The 21,999-nt window shown below is 40.8% G+C and overlaps 2 protein-coding genes across 2 annotated transcripts; one reads left to right on the top strand and one right to left on the bottom strand.

Annotated features, from left to right (window-relative positions):
* The first annotated feature begins 486 nt into the window (after positions 1-486).
* Positions 487-3,869, top strand: LOC141600169 (cytokinin riboside 5'-monophosphate phosphoribohydrolase LOG8). Its single transcript, XM_074420352.1, has 7 exons — positions 487-856; positions 1,438-1,535; positions 1,630-1,660; positions 2,526-2,625; positions 2,730-2,800; positions 2,892-3,035; positions 3,565-3,869. The coding sequence occupies exons 1-7, from the start codon at positions 743-745 to the stop codon at positions 3,649-3,651; spliced, it is 645 nt and encodes a 214-aa protein (XP_074276453.1). The 5' UTR covers positions 487-742; the 3' UTR covers positions 3,652-3,869.
* A 1,015-nt stretch (positions 3,870-4,884) lies between these two features.
* Positions 4,885-9,176, bottom strand: LOC141601801 (uncharacterized). Its single transcript, XM_074422106.1, has 5 exons — positions 9,000-9,176; positions 7,008-8,588; positions 6,710-6,885; positions 5,973-6,601; positions 4,885-5,882 (listed from the first exon to the last, which is right to left on the bottom strand). Exons 1-5 carry the CDS (start codon positions 9,174-9,176, stop codon positions 4,885-4,887), a joined length of 3,561 nt encoding a protein of 1,186 aa, XP_074278207.1.
* Between the last annotated feature and the right edge of the window lie 12,823 nt (positions 9,177-21,999).

The following is a 21,999-nucleotide window of genomic DNA, read 5'->3' as shown; positions in this document are numbered from 1 at the left end:
GCGGTGGAATTCTTTGTATTCTAGGGTTTCTTCTGTATACTTTTGAATGAATCTTAGGTTTTACGTTATGATGCTTATATAGGGAAGCTTCACATCTATGGTTCATTGCTTGCTCCCCAAGTCTTCGGAATTTGGTAATACCTTGGACTTCCTTATTCCGTCTTTGGGCCTATTAGTACTTCAGCGTAAATCAGACTCTTCTTCGCATGGTACTCCATCCGGGATTCTTCTGCTTCCGGGCCTGTTTCCCTGGCTCAACTCATATCCAGAAATTGGGCGTAACACCTTCGTCTGGCGTGGGGAGTATGGGTCCTCAAATTTTAGACCCTTGCGGGTCTGGGTCGGGTACGGATCCAAAGGGAAAATCTCGGGTCCGGGTCCGGATCTAGGTGGATCCTACCGAGACCCTACCCATTGCCATCCCTAGTGGGGACCCTCACCTTGAGTTGATGGACTTGACGCCCTTGCGTGCACAATTGATCTTTTATTTAGAAATCTCAAAACGCGGATTCTAGCTTCACTTTAGTTATAGACACAACTCCTTTTAACAATATTAGGAGGCCAATCCGAAGGGTATTTGTCATATCCTTGATCAAAATCTTTTCTTTTGTTATCTTCCTGATTTTTGCTTTCTTTTGTTTATCTATATCTATTATAATAAATAATAAATTTGGGTATTTAAAAAAAAACCCAAGCTTGCAAAAATATAAGGCTTCAGTTGAATTTGAATGAATGTTTTAGAATGGAAGAGAATCACACAGGAAGTAGATTCAAAAAAGTGTGTGTCTTTTGTGGGAGCAATCCTGGTAACAGACAAGTTTTCAGTGATGCTGCCATTGATTTAGCCAACCAATTGGTTTGTTCTTAATTTCTAATCATTTTTATTCGTCTTTGTTTGAATGCTTGTTTTATTATATTTTTGTTTTATCGGTTTTTCTAAAATGTGCCCTAAGGGCACATGTTAGTAATCTTAATATAGTAAGATTAACAATATATTCTCACTAATTATGGTAACAATGAGTTTATAGTTAAATATCTCATGAGAATATGTTGTTAATCTTACCATATTAAGGTTATTAACATGTGCCCTTAGGGCACATTTTAGATTTTATTGTATACGTTTATCCGTAGTAAAATAATGATGGGTATTTCAGTTTGAAATAGTTAGTGATAACACCATAAAATTGATGAAATAGAAGCTATATTATGGTTAATTTCAGTTTGTAACAACTTGCCTTGACCGTGCCTGTTAAAAAACCATTGATTATGCCTCAATGACGAAGTATAAAATGCGAGGGGATTTTGAAAAGGGTAAAGAATCGAATTGAACGGAGAAAGTACCAAGTTAGGCTTTTGGTTGAGACTATAATTCGTATAAGTTGATAGTCATTGAGCTCAAGATGTTTTATAAAACGCTGAAGAATGGTAGTTTTGTAGATCAAAAGGAAGATGGATCTGGTATATGGTGGAGGAAGTGTTGGTTTAATGGGCTTAATTTCGCGGCGAATGTTTGAAGCAGGCTGCCATGTTTTGGGGTAATTTTAATGTTCTTTACATTCGTGAAACATTGAATAATTGTGTATTAATCTTATTGTTTAACTTGAATTGTATCTTCCTTTGTTCATGCAGTGTTATCCCTAAAGCTCTCATGCCTATTGAGGTATGTCTTTTTTTTATAGAGGGATACTGCATGGTGGTTTTTCTTAATCATTGATTAGCGCAGTATGCAGTAAATACGTAATAGTGTAACAGATTACAGTTTTACTAGGAGCTAAAACTAGGATATAAAATTTGGCCTTCCTGTATTTCCTTGTCTGTGCATCTTCCTACTAGTTTGGAAGTAAAAAATTACAGAGGCTAAGATTGTTTCTGTATCACCTTATGCGTGGGGTTGCTACTAGTGAGGTCTTAACTTTACTGCAAAGTTTGCTCGCAAGTTTGAGTCTCCCACGGCTTTCTATGGTATTTATAATGCATCTCCTTTTAAAGCCCGGACCTAGCACATCACTACTACTACCGCTAGCACCACCACTACCAAAATTAACAACAGAAAGGCATACTATTTGCTTCGAATGAGGGTTATAGATGCTAAAATGAACGAACAGTGGATTAGTCGTTTTAGTGGAAGGAGGGATAGGAGAAATACAGGTAAATAGTTCTCTCTATTAAAGGAATACCGGCTATCCACCTTTCTGCTATAGGGTAATGCATAATCCTTAATGGGGGTAGTAGTTCTTTCACCACCCTTATTTCTTCCTTCACCATCATCATTTTCTTCGTATTTTTATTTAGTTTAACATGCATTACCCTTCTAACAAATATCAACACTCCAAGTGTGCATTTGGTTATAAAATGATTTAGGATTGGCTAACATATGTACTGTCACGTTGAATCAACACTCTCAGGTGGCACGCTAACACGTCCATACAAAATTTATTGTGTAATAATGTGTATTACTATTTATTTTGGGGTGGAATGAATTTTCTCTTATGTCGTCCATGTTGCCTATGTGTGCAATGAGATAGATTTCCGGAGAAAGTGTTGGAGAAGTAAGAGTTGTTGCTGACATGCATGAAAGGAAAGCAGACATGGCCAGGGAAGCTGAGGCCTTTATTGCTCTTCCTGGTACTTTTCCTAAATATTACGGAGTACTGTTTGATCTTACAATCATAGGTCTTAGTGAAGCCACTTAAATGTGCCAATTTGTTGAAAAATGTTGATTTTTGTAGGAGGATATGGTACAATGGAAGAGACTTTAGAAATGATAACATGGGCTCAGCTTGGTATCCACAAGAAACCGGTATAGTTCATGGTATAGCTGTTAAAAATTTGTTGCAAAAAAAGGTTTAAGTACCTATCGTCATTATACAACTGTTTTCCCGTTCCTTTAGGTGGGCCTTTTAAACGTTGCTGGATATTATGACTGTTTGCTTCAATTATTTGACAATGGTGTCAAGGAAGGATTTATTAAGCCAGAAGCTCGGGACATAGTTTTATCCGCTCCTAGTGCAGAAGAACTCTTGGCAAAAATCGAGGTTTTTTTCCCAACCATGCATTGTTCTGTCTATATACTTCATTTCCTCTTTGTCATGAAAAAAGGAATTTCAATGTCCCTTGTGATAGAGATTGATTAAGTACACTATTATTGGTGCTATTTGGCTATTTGCTATTCCAAGTTGAATGTATGGCATGAATTGATCTGTCAAGTCAGGATGAGTGGATGACGATTGACGAGTAACAAACACTGATTTTTCCAAAAACCACTATACATGGTGTTTAGTACACTACATGAGATGATTCTTTGTTTATCTGTGTGCTCGAATCTGTAATACGTTTTTGAGTCCCAACTACGTGGATTCTGACCTACTCTGCTCGCATTATTAACCGTTTTGACTCATCCTGGACACAAACACACTAATTGACAAAGGTGTGTGTTTATCTATGCATTGAAAAGTGCCTGTGGTTTTCACAAACCACAAGGCACGGTCTTCATATTTTTTTTTGAAGGTCATCCTACCCATCGAACCCAACCTGTCAACCTCACTAACGCGGTCTGTTTTGCAGCAATACAATCCTACACATCAACATATTGCTCCACATGAAAGCTGGCAAATACAGCAGCTGGGTGACTATCCGAATCCGAGTCAATGAAGTTTGATCCTGTCATATATTTTATAGGCTGATTCCAAGGAGTTCTACCATTACTGAAGTGTGTTTAGGTGGAACTGTCCCACTTTGATTTCTGTACTCATTAAGATTCTCATTTATTTGAATGCTATCCAGTGGAACAACACTCATTGTTTTGTGAAGCATACAACACTATATCCTCAGTCATGATAGCGAGTAAGAAGAATGCTTTGCTTTGTCAATGGGGATTCTGGTCCACATTGTCTTGTTATAACTGTTTCTTTAAATAGAACCCCCACAACCTTGGGGCAAATCTACTTATTCAAAAATTTAATTTCAATTCAACACAAATCAAGATTTTTGTGATGACCGATGTGACTCGACTAGATTACTTTTTAACATGAAAACAAATTAAGGGGGTGTTTGGTTCAAACATTAGGTATGGAATGGAATGGATTCTAACTCTAAGGAGGTATGAAGTTAGAACCTCATACATGTTAAAGTTGTTTGGTTCAATCTGGGAATGGGAATAATAATGGGGGTTTGCTAAACGTCGTCCCTAATTTTACTATTTTGCCCTTGTTACTTTATACACCATCACTTTCTTTATTTTCATTTCCGTGTTCAAACTATTTCCGCTTCAAAAAAAACAAGAAATTCAAATCCGCTTGAAAAATAACAACAAAAATCGAAAAAAAAAAGCCGTGAGGGTGACGACGAAGGATCGGGAGACGATGATGAGTAGTTATAGTATTTATTAGTGATTTGTTTCATTGGAGTTGTTTGTTTTATCTGTTGAACATTTTATGTTAGACTTGTTACGTTATTTTTTTTTTGTTGAACATTTTTTGTTGAACGTTTTACGTTAGACTTGTCCTTTATGGCGTGATTTAGTACTAACCAAATGTTTTTAGTAGTTTTGTAAAAAAAAAAAAAGGCTTAAACGTGTAGAAAACACGAAATGGCCTGGGCCAAAACGTGTAGATTACATGTTTCAGCCTGGGCCAAAACGTGTAGAATACATGTTTCAACCTGGGCACAAACTTGTTTTCAACATGTTTCAGCCTGGGCCAAAACGTGTAGACAACATGTTTCAGCCTGGGCACAAACGTGTTTTCTACACGTTGGAGCCATTATTTATTTATTTATTTAAATGATGAAGTCTTAGATAAATATTTACGCTTATTTCCGTTAACAATGTTTTTTTTTTTTTTTTTTTTTTTTTTTTTTTTTTTGTTTCTAAAAACCATTAAGGCTTTAACTCATATTACTAATATCATTGTCGGCTACAACACCAAACTCTACCGGCAAATCAGACGTCCAAAACTGCCTACCATGGTACCATGGCATAGCATGTGCTAACTTATTTAGAATCCTACTAATATGCTTAAATACAACAAATTCAAAAGATAAACTAATCTCCCTTATCTCCTCATAAATCGTAAATAATTCACTTCTACCACTTCTATTCTTTGTCAAATCATCAACCACTACGAGACAATCGCTCTCAATAACGACTTTCCTTATCTGCATCCTATTAGCTTCCTTCAGTCCCAACAATATCGCTTCAGCTTCTGCCATTGCCACTTCACACCTCGTACCCCGCTGTAGCACCACAGCCCATTCAACCTCACCACTCGAGTTCCGACTAACTGCACCCAAACCCACACCTACCCCCTCAATCACCCCTGCATCCGTGTTAACCTTGGACACACCCTGGACCGGCCTCTCCCAATTCCCAAGCCGCACCCCCTCCACCAAGCTTGGTGCATTTCCTTCCCGCAACGACTCCATCTCACATACCAATCCCCATATCCTTCTCATGATCCCGCCTATATCCCATCTTTCCCCCGAAAACACCAACCTATTCCTCTTTTCCCATAGAACCCAACATGTAACAAGAAACATTACCTTCTCCTTCTCCCCCAACTCCCTTAACATCCCTTCCACCCAGTCCCTCACCACCATACCATCACGCCATACCCCCATATCGAATCCCATCTCCTCCCATACCCCTTCTCCCCATCCACATCCCCGTATAGCATGATCGCAAGTCTCTCGCTCACTATGGCAGCGAGGGCATGCTACATCATCACTCCCCAACCGACGAGCAATATTAACCTTCGTTGGAATCGCATTATGGAAAAGCTGCCACATAAAAACCTTGATGCGCGGGATAACGGGTACCTTCCATATCGATTTCCACACCCAACTTTCATTTGCGAAGTCCGACTGCCCGATCTCCGAATCCCCATCTTCAGCAATTAACTTGTAGCCCGTTCTCACTGTATACTCCCCATCTCGCGTATGGTCCCACACCCAACTATCCACGGCCTACCCCTCACCAAGCCGAATACTCCTAATCTTCTCGGCTTCAAACGGCAAGAACATCGCATTAATCTTCTCTTCATCCCACCGACGCTCACCTTCCACAAGTAACTCAGCAACACGCATATCGATGTTAGCATTCGCTTTTGGTGATATAACACAGCGTGACTTTGTCCTTAGGACCCATGGGTCCGTCCAAACCCTTACATCAGCACCCGAACCAATTATACGTCTTATCCCAAGACCCATGACCTCCTTAGCCCCAAAAATTCTCCTCCACGTATAACTTGGATTAACACCCATCTCAGCATCCATAAAAGAACAATTAGGGAAGTACTTACCTTTTAAAATCCGCCCCACCAAGCTCCCATCCTCACATATCAACCTCCATGCTTGTTTAGCTAATAAAGCCTTATTAAAATCATCAAAGTCACGAAACCCGAGACCTCCTCTTGCTTTAGACCGACACATAGTACTCCAAGCTACCCACGACATTTTCCTCCTCCCATTATTCGAACCCCACCAGAATCTCGACACCAAAGAGCGTAACTCATCACAAAAATTGGCCGGTAGTCTAAAAACACTCATTGCATAAGTAGGGATAGATTGGGCAACTGCCTTTATCAGAGTTTCCCTACCCGCTCGGCTAAATAGCATACCCCGCCAACCTTATAATTTATTATTTAGTTTATCACGCACAATCCTAGTCAGAATCTGCTTCGAATGTCCTATCACCGTAGGTAAACCCAAATACTTGTCATGTTCAGCAACAATACGCACTCCAAGTACAGCTCCTACGGCTAGCCGCCTGCGCACATCAGTGCCCTTACTAAATGACACTGTCGTCTTGTCCTTACTCACCAATTGACCTGAAGCCATCTCATACTTATGAAGAATATCCATTACACCTTGAGCCTCCTTCACATTAGCCTTCACAAAAATAATACTATCGTCAGCAAAGAAGAGATGCGAAACCACAGGAGCAAGTGGCGCAACCCGAATTCCATGTATAGCCCCCTCTCACATTCCCGTCGTATCAAACTTGAAAGAACCTCAGCACAAAGGATGAATAAATATGGTGAAATAGGATCACCCTGACGAAGACCCCGTTCTGGCACCACATCCCGCGACGGTATTCCATTAATCAACACTCCATATGTAACAGTACGGACACATCTCATCACATTATCAACCCAACAGCTATCGAAACCCATAGATAAAAGTACCTTATGCAAGAAAACCCACTCCACCCGATCATATGCCTTGGCCATGTCAAGTTTCAGAGCCAAGTGCCCACCACTTGATCTTGAGTTCTTCATGTAGTGAAACACCTCAAAAGCAACCAAAATATTATCAGAAATCAACCTGCCTGGGGTAAAAGCGCTCTGATTCTCCGACACAAGTAACCCAAGAAATAACTTAAGTCTGTTAGCCAACACTTTAGAAATAAGTTTATATAGCACATTACACAAACTTATCGGTCGATAGTCTGCAAGTTTATCCGGAGCTTTCTTCTTTGGACTTAAGACGATATGAGTTCGATTAAGCGAGCCAGGAAAATCACCCCCATTTAAGATATTCAAAACCATTCTCGTAACAGAAGGACCAACAATATGCCAGTATGTTTGATAGAAAAGTGCATTCATCCCATCCGGCCCTGGAGCCTTTAAAGGATACATTTGATTTAGGGCCTCGAGCACCTTCTCACCTCTATAAGACGCCCTAAAATGCTCATTCATAGCTTCAGTCACTCGTCCTCGCACACCATCGAACAGTTCATCAATTTGCTCCGGCCTAGCCGACTCAAACAGAGAAGAGAAGAAACCTTCAGCTTCCGACTTTACGGCCTCCACACCCTCGCAAACCGTGCCATTCCTGCCCATGACACGAGTTATAGTATTCTTTTTCCTTCGCTGTCGAGCTTTTCTATGAAAGTACTTAGTATTACGATCTCCTTCTCGAAGCCAAAGAGCCCTCGACCTCTGTCTCCAGAACACCTCCTCCTGCCGAAGAAGATGTGTTATCTCCCCCATCAGCCTCTTCCTTTCCTTTACCATGCCACTCGACCTTTCATTCTCATTCAGCCAAGACAATATTTTTCTTTTACGAGACAAATCTCTCAAAATCTTACCAATGCTTACACCTTTCCATTTTTTAAGTTCGTCAGCACACCGAGAAATAGTCTCTAGCACATCACAGTCTCCAATATCCCAGACCCGCCTAATGGTATCTTCACACCCCTCCTCACCAACCCATATCTGTTCGAATCGGAACTGCTTCCTCGAATCCACCTCTCCTACATCACGACCATCCAACTTAACCATAATAGGGGCATGATCAGACCACTCCCTATTCAAATGATAGAGCTTTGCATAGGGGAATTGATCACTCCAAGCCTCCGTTTTCATCGCCCTATCAAACCGACACTGTCTGTTATCCACCTCACCTTGTCCATTATCATAAGTGAACTCATAACCCTCGAATGATAAATCACACAAACCACATACATCCACGGCCTCCCTAAAATTATTCATTTGCCATTGGGCCCTCGAACCACCTCGCATCTCACTAGCATATAATATCTCGTTAAAATCTCCAAGACACAACCACGAAGAATGATCTTCCTCAGCCAGCTGTTTAAGCAATTGTCATGACAAGTGCCTATCCTGTACCGATGGCCAACCATAGAATCTCGTCAAGCGCCACTCCACCCCCTCCTCACCAATATCGAAGTCCATATAATGGACAGAAGCCGATCTAAATCTCACATTGATATCGTCACGCCACAAAAAAAGCAAGTCCACCCGACTTGCCCACACTATCTACTTCCATACTACAATATCCTAGCAAGCTTGCTGTAACACATCTCATCTCGCTACTACTCAGCTTTGTTTCACACAAGAACACCAAAGCCGGGGCCTCTCTTCGAAGAAAATTTCGAAGTCCGTCTACTGCATCGGTGTTGCCCAGCCCCCTGCAGTTAAGGCTCAAACAATTCATTGGGCCCAGCGGGGTTGAACTAAATCAACCTCCGCCTCAGATACCAACATAGTCACATCCCTGTGAATCGCACCTGTCCTCGACACACCCGTATCCACCCTAACTAACTCATCTCTTCGTCTTTTCCGACTCAAGTCTACACATGAATTACCCTCATCATTCCCCTTCCCCATCACCTCATTCTCCCTCGCCCTTTTCTGGTTCACGTTGAAAGACACCATATCAAGACCCTCCTGAAGTAGGCTATCACTCTCCACTTCACGCAGCCTCCTCCTTCACGTCCCTCCATCCCCCTTTATAACTCCATCCCCTTTCAACAATTCCTCTTCCTCATTCTGACTTTGCTCAGCATTCTCCCACCCCGCACCATGTACTTTCTTCTCCTTCCCCACCTCTCCCCTCTTCACCATAACATCGTTCCCAACTCCCATCTCCACACACCCTCGACCCCCCTCCTGCTCACCCACGCAACATTGTACCCCTCCCTCCATACTTAACCCCCCTCCCACACCAGTCACCTTACCACCCACTACACCAGAATCATTAACCCGCTGCTCCATAGGAAGCTCCTTACCCACGCCCGCATGCTTCTTCAACCGATGAGACAAAGCAATAGCCTGTAACCTCTCCACCATTAGATCGATATCCACTCTCCCACCTCTCAACCCATCCTCCGCTACTATCATACTCTGAACCTCCTTCCCATTGCAAGCCTTCTCAAAAACCGTCTTCACAACCCTCCTACTAGGAGCTCTTAATTCCTCCCCAAACCCCAATTCACTAGACCCATAAGGACCATGGTCACAATCCTTCTCCCCATGACCTAAAATCCCACGTCCATAACAGAAGGTATGCAACTTCTCATATTTAACTGCAAAAGAAACCGTCCTGGCTGACGGCAACCGTATACCAACCTCATTTTTCAAAGGTACACGGACATCATGAAGAACTCTAATCCTAACCACCCTATCAACATCCTTCAAAGACTCCTCATCATAACCAATATATTCCCCCAGCTGTGCCCCAATACGTCGATGATTCGTCTCATTCGCTCTTCCCTTGAGAGGTAAATCATAAACCCATGTCCATAACGGTAAATTATGTAGCGGCGTATCAATCATCTTACCCTCCAGATTGGGCTCATTAAGGCACCAAATAAACTTATCGAAGTGCCATGGCTGGCCATCAATAACCTTCAACTTGTCCCGCTCCAGCTCAAATCGAAAAAAAAGATTCTATCTTTGACATCCAAAATATTACCAGAGATCCGCCTCTTAGGGTTCCATACTTTAACCATCGTCTCAATAGCAGCTTTCGTGTTGATTGCCCTCGAGGACCAAATCATTCCTACGAGTAAGAATGATGCAGCAGCTTCGTGCACAACATCGCTCTCAACTTCCCATTCAAAAACACCATAGTCCCTGTCGTCCACTTGCCCCACAATACTCTTGCCCTTATCCCTACTAGAACTAGCTATCCCAGTACAATAGCTAGCAAGAATCCTCAGCACACACAACCTTAATACGAGGAAAACAAAGAAACGTACCAGAAATTGAAGAAGAAACTAGCAATTAGCAAGCGACAGGTACACCTGACGAGAAAAGTAGCCCCGAAAACAAAGGATTTGACAAAGACTTGGCCAAGAAGAAAACTTTCATTGGAAAACCCTAGAAAGAGATTGTTTACGAGAAAAAATATCACCTTGGCTTAAAAATAGTACTCCCTCTCCGTTAACTGTGTTTTAATTAACTTGTAACAACAATTTCCGTTAACTATGTTTTAATTAAAAGCGAGAATGAGTGAGAAGAAAAACAACGAGTGAGAAGGAAAACAACGAAATTAAATAGATGATACGATTAATAATCATTGTAATATCAATAATGTTGTTCGGCATTCCAATCATTTTCGAATTGCTTTCCGTCGTAATTTTCATTAGTATACGATTCACACATGTATTGGAAAAATGAGTTATCGTCACCCATTTCCGACTCAAGATAAAAAAATTTGTGTTTAATAGTTTTTAGAGAGAGAAGGGCAAACTTGTCAAAATGAAATGAAAATAGGGGCGACGTTTAGTAAAATAGGAGCGACGTTTAGCAATTTTGATAATAATGTGTTGGATGGAATGGAGTTGGAACCTTGGAGAGAAAGATGGGTATGAGATTCCAAGGGGTTGGAATGGAGTTAGAATCCATCAGGTATCTAACTCCATACCAAATTGCTCCAACCAAACATTGGAATGGTTTGAATCCATTCCAATCCATTCCAAAAGTTCCAACCAATACCAATGTACTAAAGTGTACCATAATACGGAGTAATAAAATTGTCATTCTAAACATGAAATGGATGTTGATAATTGACTTAATTATGATAAGAATAGATTCTTGCTCGACTTATCACTTGACTTGCATTGAATTGAACCTAACTCGACTCTAAGAACAATTTTAGCATGACAAAACTAAAACTTTGTATGACTAAATCCGTTCTAACCCAATCTGGATGATCGAAACGTAATCTCTATGTATTTTGTGTCTAACGTGGATTATATCTCATGTATTGTTAGGTAAAATCATTGCATCCGACTCAAGGTTACTTTGATGTTTAAAAAAGCATAGGCGTTTTCAAATTAAAGGAAGATTAGTGGGTATTTCTACATTCCTTACTATCTCTAGCAATAAATACAAATTTATCTATAAAATTGGGATCCGATTAGAACCACTAATACAATTAGAATCGTGAGAATTCCACCTTCTAATATTTTGTTTTTAAAAATAACGACATTTTTGGATTCGACGAAAATTTTATGGCTAGATAACAATTTTTAGGTCGAAAAAATATTATTTACTGTTGGAAATTGAGACGAAACACATTTTATTAATTTTCAAGTACATAGTTTCATACATGTAACAATTTTCATGCACCTAGTACCCGTTTTCATGCACCTAGCGCCTGTTTTAGTGCATCATTAAATCTTTGTACATTAATGTGGACATGGGCCACCCGCACCGCGCGTTGGTTTCGAGGCGGTGACACTTCTCCCACGGAACCTTGGTTTGCCAAAGCACGTCATGGGTCGTTACCTATTGGTGAGGCATTGAAACCGGTGAAAGGTTGAATAAGCTTGCATTTGTGGAGTCACCACCAATTTATTGTGGAAAAATTGAAAACCGTTCGAATACCCCGTGCCATGTCAAAACACAAAGTAATGACATAAACACTAAGAACTCGTTACCCTTAGCATTCTATGTCTAGAATGACTGTCGAAGATGCCAATGGACACGGATGTCCAGAGATAACTGGAGTAAGGGGTGAGGGTACGTATTAGGAAGCTCTTTAATTCGAACACCTAATCCCGCCCGCCTTGTGATCGATGCCATTTCGTGTTCACAATTAAGTATATGTGGTCGTTGGTCAATGGTCGATACAAAACACAATTTATACTTCACAAACAACTCTACAATTAGTAAAGAGGCAAGTAAAGGTCGGATCCCAAGGGACGGGTATTGAAATGAGAATTCTATTGTAACTAGTAGTGTCTAGGGGTGTCACAAATTGGGTTGGTGTAGAAGGTCACTAAACTAAAATAACAATGAAAATAAACTAGCAAGATGAATAAAATAAGGGGTGTAAACAATTGATTAAAAGCACTAGGGTGTCATGGGATCATAGGGGAATCATGGGATATGATCATACAAACATGTTCTCAAATTATAAGCAAGCAATTATTGTTGTGATGGATTGAGTTGGGTTATGTCTTACAATCCTAGGAAAGTTTGGGTCCCGGAGCCGAATCGATTAGATTGTACAACACCTACAAGTCGACTTAATCTTTCCTACTCAACACATGCATGGTCTAACAAGACTCGAGTTGGGTTATGTCTTACAAGTCTTGTTGAAAGGATAGAAGATGATAGTAAATGCAAGGATTCATAGGCTTAGCATTTCATCAAATATAACATGTGCATGCATTAAGATCAAAACAAGCAAGCAAATAAGATATGAAAGCATATTGATTTAAGCATGAATCATCCCCATGATGGTTTCCCTTAATCACCCATTAAACCTAGCTAAGAGACTACTCACTCATTATCATGTTGATCATGCTAGCAAGGTTGTCAATCATACCAACAATATGAAACATGATGAATAAATGAAAGTAATTAACAATAATTAAAAAGGGATTAAGAGATTATACCTACTAATGATTCCAATAATAAAGCAAGAATAATAGAAGTACTTGAATCCTAGATTGAGAGGTTGTCAATCTCCCAATAATAACCCAAATAATCTTCAATTACCCAAAATAAAGGATGAACAAAAGAGAGATTAAAGAACTAAAACTTGGATTAAAACTTGATTAATACTTGATTACAATATTGAAGAGAGATTTGATTGATATTAACTACTCTAATTATTGATAAGAAGAACATGCTCCTCTAATTAGCCTAATGGGGTATTTATAGTGAAAATTAGGGAGGATGCATTAGGGTTAACTAAGGGCTAAACTAGTAATTACACTTTTTAAGTTGAGCAAGGAGGACCCGGTATTTTCTGAGAGAAGGGCTTCTCTTTTCGTAGCTTGAGGAATGAAATCCGTGCTGTGCAGGAATCCGGGCGGATTAGAGTCGGGATGGCCGGATTTGGGCGGTGCAATCCGAGCGGATTCAGGAGAGGGACGCTCGGATTGTTGAGGGGGAATCCGAGCGGATTCCAAGGAGGGACGCTCGGATTGTTCTGGCTAGACGGGCGGATTGTCTACAATCCGTTCGGATTGTTGGTCAGCGTCAATTCTTCTACTTTTTTTCCCTTTTCTTCATAAATTCCTTGGGGATTTCCTTGGGGACGCAAGGATCCTTTCTCAACATTGTTCTTCTACTATGATATGTACAAAGGCCTTCTAGTCTTGTCTCTTCTTGATGCTTGGTCATTGAATACAATCAATTTAGCCTCGTTTTGCCATGAAAATGCAAGATTCTTACTCCTTTCCTACCAAGGGATCAAAATCTCAAAGAATATGCAAAACAAAGAACTAAAGATAAGAAATGACCCAAATAGGCACTAAAAAGCATGGGAACAAGGCTAATTCGGGGGCTAAATATGCGCTAATTATGGTCACATCAAATATCCCCAAACCGAACCTTTGCTCGTCCCGAGTAAAGAGGTGACAAAGACTAGGACCAAAACTAACCTATCCTAATAATAATAGCCGATATGAGACAATTAGCGGGTCTCACTCCGCCCCTTCAACTCACAACAAGACAACCATGAGGTAGGATGCCTTCTTGCAAGGCAAGGTATGGCGACACATCCAAACATTAAAGCACACAAAAACATATAATGGATGCATCTACAAAAAGAATAGCCACTTTCCTCATCTAAGTGGCGGAAATTATCTACAAGGGAAGCAATTCAAGGGTACACAATCCTTCATAGATGCAATTTGTTCAAACTACTAAGCCTAGAAGGATACCAATAAATCACCTCCAAAATGTGTCAAGCTAGGGTACCTTTGTCCTCAATCGTTAAATGCTTTCGTCAAGAGTAGACTCCCTATGGTGTTAGAAACACTGGAGGATCGCGGAATTCCCCCTCTTGCCTAGACAAGAAGAAGGGTCGTCCCCTCTCTACCATGCACAAAAATGGATACGATGGATGAAGGGATCAATAGATATTTGAGTTTCATTTTGGGAGTTTGCTTTCATTGTTGTTTTTCCCCCCAATTTCATGTGGCATTTGACATTTGAGAACACTTTCTTGCCATTTCTTTTTGATTTTTGGCATTTCAATACTTGACAACTTTTTGCATTTCTTTTGAACATTTTCAAAGTCACCCCAATTAGTAACGAGGGTGCCTTGTTTTTGAAGCTTTTGGAGTCTATTTTTGCTCCTCTTTTCATTTGATGCATTTTTGCAAACTTTCTTTCACTTTTCATTTCATTGAACTCAAATTGATTTCTTTTTGTGCCCATTCCCATTTGTTGACAAAAAATACGGTAGAACATGGATGATGGATGTATGGGTGCATGGTTTCAAGGGTCACCTTGGAATAAACGGTAGCCAAGGAGTTATCACACCACAAGGTACTCTTGACTAGGCCTTAATCCATGGGTCAAAGGATACTAGCGTGACACATCCTAGGGTGTTTTACAAGTATTCTAACAAGCAAAGTCTTAAGAATAAAAAGCATCTACTAGGGCCTATATACACTTGTCAAGCTTCCCAAGTAGACGGTTTCGCAAAATTTTTCTAACATGCAAACTACATGCCATGATGCAACTAGCATATAAACATCCTAATGCAAATGATTCTACCAACTAATATGCCATATAAACTAAATGCAATCCTAAGTTCACATTGTTATACCGCATCAATCAAAATAAAGCCACATAGTCATTAACATAAAGAGGAAAAAGGAGATTGGAAAGATCATACCATGCGGTCTTCAATATCCTCATGTCTCGGATGTGGCGTAGTCAATCAATGTGAACAAGGATAAAACAAACACAATACATACAAGACAATATATACAAAGGAAATGAACTTGTTTTTGGATTTTTCAATTTTTTTCAATTTTTATGATTTTTGAAATTTTTAAATTTTTATGGTTTTTGAATAAGAGTTAAATGTTAGAATTCCCATCCCCACACTAATATGGGCATTGTCCTCAATGGCCAAAATGATGGAAATTATGCAAAGATGATGCATGATTTCTATACTAAATGCAATTCTATACTAAGCTACACTACATGATGCATGGTTTTTGTTATGACGGAGAGGATAATTTAGATTACCTCCCGTTGCATATGCATCAACTTCCCCAAACCGAGTGAGACACTATTGCTAATGTTCAAGGATGGGTATAGTTCATGCACACACTATGCTATGCATGAAACTAGATTGTCATTTTGGATTTTACAAATGGGAACAAAAAGAACACCTCAATGGTACCGAGGTGTGAGTCCTTTGATGTTGCTAGGACTAAACCAACAATGATCAAAATGAAATAAAATACAAAGAGATATAGACACAAACTTCTTTTCATGAAAAATAAAGATAAAGAGAAGAGATGAGAGAACTTCACTTGAACTTAGGTGGCCGCTCATGCTTGCTCCACCTAGTGATGAAGTAGTCTCCTAGGCATCCGCATCATCTCCCTCTATATCGCTATCCCAAATATCCTTTGAAGCATCACTTAAACTTGGATCCATGAATTCATCTTCACTCTCAAGCTTCACCGTATCACCTCCACAAGAATCCCCACTTTCTTCCCCTTTGCGACCGTTCGCCCCTTCATTAGCCTTCTCCGAGTTAGGAAAGAGCAATTCCATTTGAGCCCATGAGGGGAAAGCTCCTTCCTCACTAATCCGTCCTTTTTGAGCCATCTCATAGTATTGGGGGTAAAGAGCATAGTAAGTGTCCACGGAGGTCACATATTGACGGTAGTGTAAATCTTGCAAAATTCCCGTGACAAAGTCGTCACGGGGGAGGATGAAGGGATTTGGATGGTTATATGGTTGGTAGGGAAAGGGGTAAGGAGGCACTTTTATCTTCTCATTTTGAGTTTGTTGTTCTTGTTGTTGTGGTGGTGGATTTTGTGGAGATGGTGCTTGCCTTTCTTGACTTTGAATGAGGTAGGAGGGCATTGGGGATAAGCTTCCTCTTCTTGTGGAGATCCGAGGTAGGTCGGCCATTGGAAGATAGATAGGATCACTTCCTTTCGTCAACCACTTTATCCGTTTATCCACCCCCTCAAGGGTTATCCAATGGTGTTGGACAACAAGGAGGTCTTCATTAATTCTCGTTCCTCCCGTGAGTGGAGTGTACTCATTGTTCTCATTGAACCTTGGGTTGAAGTGCTTTGCAAGTCTAGTTATGAGTCCACCATTCACTATGTGCTTCATTCCATCATCATCCCCATTTCTAAACCTTGCCCATTTCTCTAGCAAAACTAGAGGTGCATTGAAGTGATACCTATCTCTCCCTTGAATGTTGAGGTATGATTCCATAAATACAAGGTCCAATTGGTTGACAATGGCCGGATCACGGCGGGCGAAAAGAGTACCCGAAAGAAATCTATATGTAAGCCTCAAGATCGGGTTTTGGATGTGAAAAGCAAGACACTCTTTGGTAAGAATGAAATCCCGGCCCGTCATGGCCCTCCACAATGGTGCAACATTATACTTTTTGGGCTTTGATGTTTGGGTAGGCGAAACATCAAGTCCGAACACATTGGCAAACTCGACAAGGGTCATCATCCTAGAAACATTTTCTAACCGAAACTCTATGCATATCACTTTGTTTACGGTTGTAATCTTCAAAAAGCTTAATAATTCTAGCACAAGAGACCGATAGGTTGGTTCAAACATGCGAAAGAGAGTCGAAAGACCAAAAACCTCAAAGAGTGCTTCTACTTGGTGAAAAATTCCAAGCTTTCTTAAGGTATCATGACAAAGAAATTTAGTGGGAAGAATATTCTTACTTAAGAGTCGGTGGAAGACCAATCGCTGCACATCATCAAGGAATTCCACATTCGAGAAATCATCGAGCCTTGTGAGATCTACAATCTCTACATGCTCCCTTCTAATGGTGTTGAGATGTGAGGTAGAGGAACTTCCCACCATCCTTGGTCTTCTTGCACTTCTAAAGGAGGATCTCCTTGGTGCCATTCTTGCTTCTTTTGTTGAATTCTTTTGATTTGTGGAAGAGTAAGGATGTTCCTTGTTGATTGAGAATTTGAAACCCTAGAAAATTGGGGATTTTTAATTTTGAGGGCAAAGAGAGTGATTTGGATATGTATGGGAGTCATAAGGAGGTGGGTTTTATAGGGTAAGTGGAAGGAATAGTGATGTGGCATTATATGGGTGGTGGGGTGTATTTTAATTGGAAAAAGTCGGGTCGAGAAATAGTGGGAGGAGACGAGCGGATTCGGAGGGAAGACGCTCGGATTCCTCCTTCGCGAGACGGGCGGATTCTGGGCAATACGCCCGGATTCTGCCACAGAGTGAAATTCCAAAATTTTTTGTCGCCACAAGACGGGCGTCCCGAGCGAGAGACGCTCAGATTCTTCAAGGGTTGGACGGGCGTCTTATTGAGAAGACGGGCGGAATCTTCGACAGAGATTTTTCTTGAAATGCACAGGCGGAGAGACGAGCGTCTTTCCACAAATCCGGCCGGATTCAACCAGACGGGCGTCTTCTTCCATAGGACGCTCGGATTTTCAAAACGCCCGAAACCTTGTTTTTCGACACGGTGGACGTGCGGTTTCTCTCCTAGACGTCCGGATTCGGCCAAGACGGCCGGATTCCCGGGAATCCGCTCGGATTCTGGCTGCGAGCTTTGACCTTTTTCTTATTTCTTTCAATGCATCCCCACACTTAGGAATTTGCTCCTTCCTTTATTCAAAAACTTGTTAGTAACCCTCCCTCACTTACGCTCATGAAAAGAGTTTATGACATTTATTAAAATAAAAGCAATTAAATAATATATACAAGTTAGAGGGTTAGTATATTTACAAATGGTGGTTTAGGGAGGACTCCACCAAACTCTCCCTTAGATGGTCCTTTCAAGGGGGAGGAGGCCCGAGGTAGGTAGCCTCGACCTCTCCAATGAATGCTCCTTCATAGTATGGCTTCAGCCTTTGACCATTTACCTTGAACTTGCTTCCATCTTCGGCCTTGAGTTCGAAATCTCCATATTTCCCAACTTCGGTTATCACATAAGGACCCATCCATCTAGAGTTCAACTTTCCCGGAAAGAGTCGGTAGCGGGAATTGAATAGAAGGACTTTGTCTCCCTTGTGCAAGGCCTTTTGTCGAATTCTTTTGTCATGAAGTAGTTTTGTTCTTTCTTTGTAGATCTTTGCATTCTCATAGGATTGTAGTCGGAATTCTTCCAACTCTTGGATTTGGATCATCCTCCTTTGACCGCTCAATTTGAGATCAAGATTGAGTGCTCGGATTGCCCAATAAGCTTTATACTCCAATTCAATTGGCAAATGACATGCTTTTCCATATACAAGTTTGTAGGGGGAGTCACCAATGGGAGTCTTATAGGCCGTCCTATAAGCCCAAAGAGCATCATCAAGCTTTGTGCTCCAATCTTTCCGAGTCTTGTTCACAACTTTTTCAAGAATTTGCTTGATCTCTCTATTTGAAATTTCCACTTGACCGCTTGTTTGAGGATGATATCCCAAGCCGGTTCGATGTTGAACACCATATTTGGTCAAAAGGGATGCAAGCTTCTTCTCATGGAAATGTGTTCCTCCATCACTAATGATTGCCCTAGGAACTCCAAATCGTGGGAAAATTATCTTCTTGAAAAGCTTGGTGACTGTTTTTGCATCATCATTTGGGGTGGAGATTGCCTCCACCCACTTTGAAACATAATCTACGGCCACAAGGATGTACTTATTCCCATTGGATGTCACAAAGGGTCCTTGGTAGTCGATTCCCCAAACATCGAAAATCTCCACCTCTAGAATGCCCCTTTGTGGCATTTCGTTTCTCCAAGATATATTGCCCGTTCTTTGACAAGCATCACAATGAATGATGAATTCTCTTGTATCTTGAAACATTGTGGGCCAATAGAAGCCCGATTGGAGAATTTTTGCAACGGTTCTTCTTGCTCCATGGTGCCCACCGTAGGGTGATGAATGACATCCTTCCAAGATTCCTTGGATTTCCCATTGAGGGATGCATCTCCGGTAGAGCCCATCACTACACTCCTTGTAGAGGTTTGGGTCATCCCAAAAGTACCTCTTCACTTCGAATAGGAATCTCTTCCTTTGGTTGTGGTTCAAGTTTGGAGGGAGCACTTTTCCAACAATATAATTGGCATAATCAGCAAACCATGGGGTGATGTGCCTTTCAAGTTGTGTTTGAATAGCCATCAAGATATCGTCGAGAAATGAGTCATTGATAGGGGTTTCTCCATTTTCATCATGAAACCGGATTCTTGACAAGTGATCCGCCACTACATTCTCGGCTCCCTTCTTGTCTCTTATTTCCAAATCAAATTCTTGAAGAAGCAAAATCCATCTCAACAATCTTGGTTTTGCCTCCTTCTTTATCAAAAGATGTCGAAGAGCACGGTGATCCGAAAATACAATCACCTTGGATCCAAGCAAGTAGGAACGGAATTTGTCCAAAGCATAAACAATGGCAAGAAGCTCCTTTTCGGTTGTATCATAATTTACTTGAGAAGGGTCGAGGGTTTTGCTTATGTAATAGATGGCATGAAGAGCTCTCCCTACCCGTTGGCCAAGAACCGCTCCAACGGCGTAGTTGCTAGCATCACACATAATCTCGAAGGGTAACTCCCAATTCGGGGGTTGAATGATTGGTGCCGAGATTAATGCTTCTTTGATTCTATTGAAAGCTTCAACGCACTCACAAGAATTGGAATTGGGCATCTTTAAGCAAAAGTTGAGTGAGGGGTTTTGCTATTTTCGAAAAATCTTTTATGAAACGACGATAAAAACCCGCGTGACCGAGAATACTTCTCACCCCTCTAACATTCACGGGAGGTGGGAGTTTCTCTATCACCTCAACTTTAGCTTTATCGACCTCGATGCCCTTTTCCGAAATCAAGTGACCCAAAACAATTCCTTCATTAACCATGAAATGACACTTTTCCCAATTTAAAACAAGACTAACATCTTCACATTTTTGCAATACAAGAGAAAGATTATGCAAGCATGAGTCAAAGTCCTTTCCATAAACACTAAAATCATCCATAAAAACTTCCATTATGGTCTCTAGGTAATCGGAGAAGACACTCATCATGCATCTTTGGAAAGTAGCGGGGGCATTACATAATCCAAAAGGCATCCTCCTATATGCAAAAGTGCCATAAGGGCACGTGAAGGTGGTCTTATGTTGGTCATCCGGGTGTATAGGGATTTTGAAGAATCCCGAATACCCGTCAAGGTAACAAAAGAATTTGTTAGAGGCTAACCTCTCAAGCATTTGGTCAATGAATGGTAAGGGGAAGTGATCTTTTCTTGTTGCGGAGTTTAATTTCCGGTAGTCAATGCACATACGCCAACCGGTGATCATTCTTGTGGGTATTAATTCATTCTTTTCATTTGTCACTACCGTGGTACCTCCTTTCTTAGGTACCACTTGAACGGGGCTAACCCACAAAGAATCCGATATGGGATATATGATTCCCGCATCAAGTAATTTCATGACTTCTCCTTTAACAACTTCTTGCATGTGGGGGTTTAATCTCCTTTGAGATTGGATGGTAGGTCTATGGTCCTCCTCTAGATGAATTTAGAATTTGCTCCATCTCCATTAAACATTCCATTCTCATAGCATACTCAACTTCACTTTCATCAACCTCATCGTATTCAAATCCCATGATGGGTTCCTCTTGCTCTTGAGTTTGCAAAATATCCTCTAGGATGGATTGCTCATCCTCTACGGGTTGACATGCTTCTACTAGAATATTATGAACCAACTCGGATTGTGCATGAGTGAGTTCCTTGTTAGCTAGAGCGGCCTCGAAAAGATCCACCTCCAACTCCCAATACATGCTCTTAGCCTTACTTGCTTCTAAGGCTTCTAGTGCTTGCATGGGATCCTTGAAGTAGGGGATACTCAAGTGGTCCTCTACAAAACAATCTATGAAATCCATTCTCGCAAAATATCAAACAACTTGAAAACGATTAGAGCAAACCTTGAGGGGTTTTACTTCCCCAAGGTGAAAAAAAGACACAACTAATAACAATAAAAAGAAATCTTAAATCAATTAAACACCGTCCCCGGCAACGGCGCCATTTTTGATCGATGCCATTTCGTGTTCACAATTAAGTATATGTGGTCGTTGGTCAATGGTCGATACAAAACACAATTTATACTTCACAAACAACTCTACAATTAGTAAAGAGGCAAGTAAAGGTCGGATCCCAAGGGACGGGTATTGAAATGAGAATTCTATTGTAACTAGTAGTGTCTAGGGGTGTCACAAATTGGGTTGGTGTAGAAGGTCACTAAACTAAAATAACAATGAAAATAAACTAGCAAGATGAATAAAATAAGG

Source organism: Silene latifolia, chromosome 9, assembly GCF_048544455.1.
Source record: "Silene latifolia isolate original U9 population chromosome 9, ASM4854445v1, whole genome shotgun sequence".
In the NCBI taxonomy this organism is placed as follows: domain Eukaryota; kingdom Viridiplantae; phylum Streptophyta; class Magnoliopsida; order Caryophyllales; family Caryophyllaceae; genus Silene; species Silene latifolia.
Note: the sequence above shows the minus strand (reverse complement) of the source record. Positions and strands in the feature narration are given on the sequence as shown.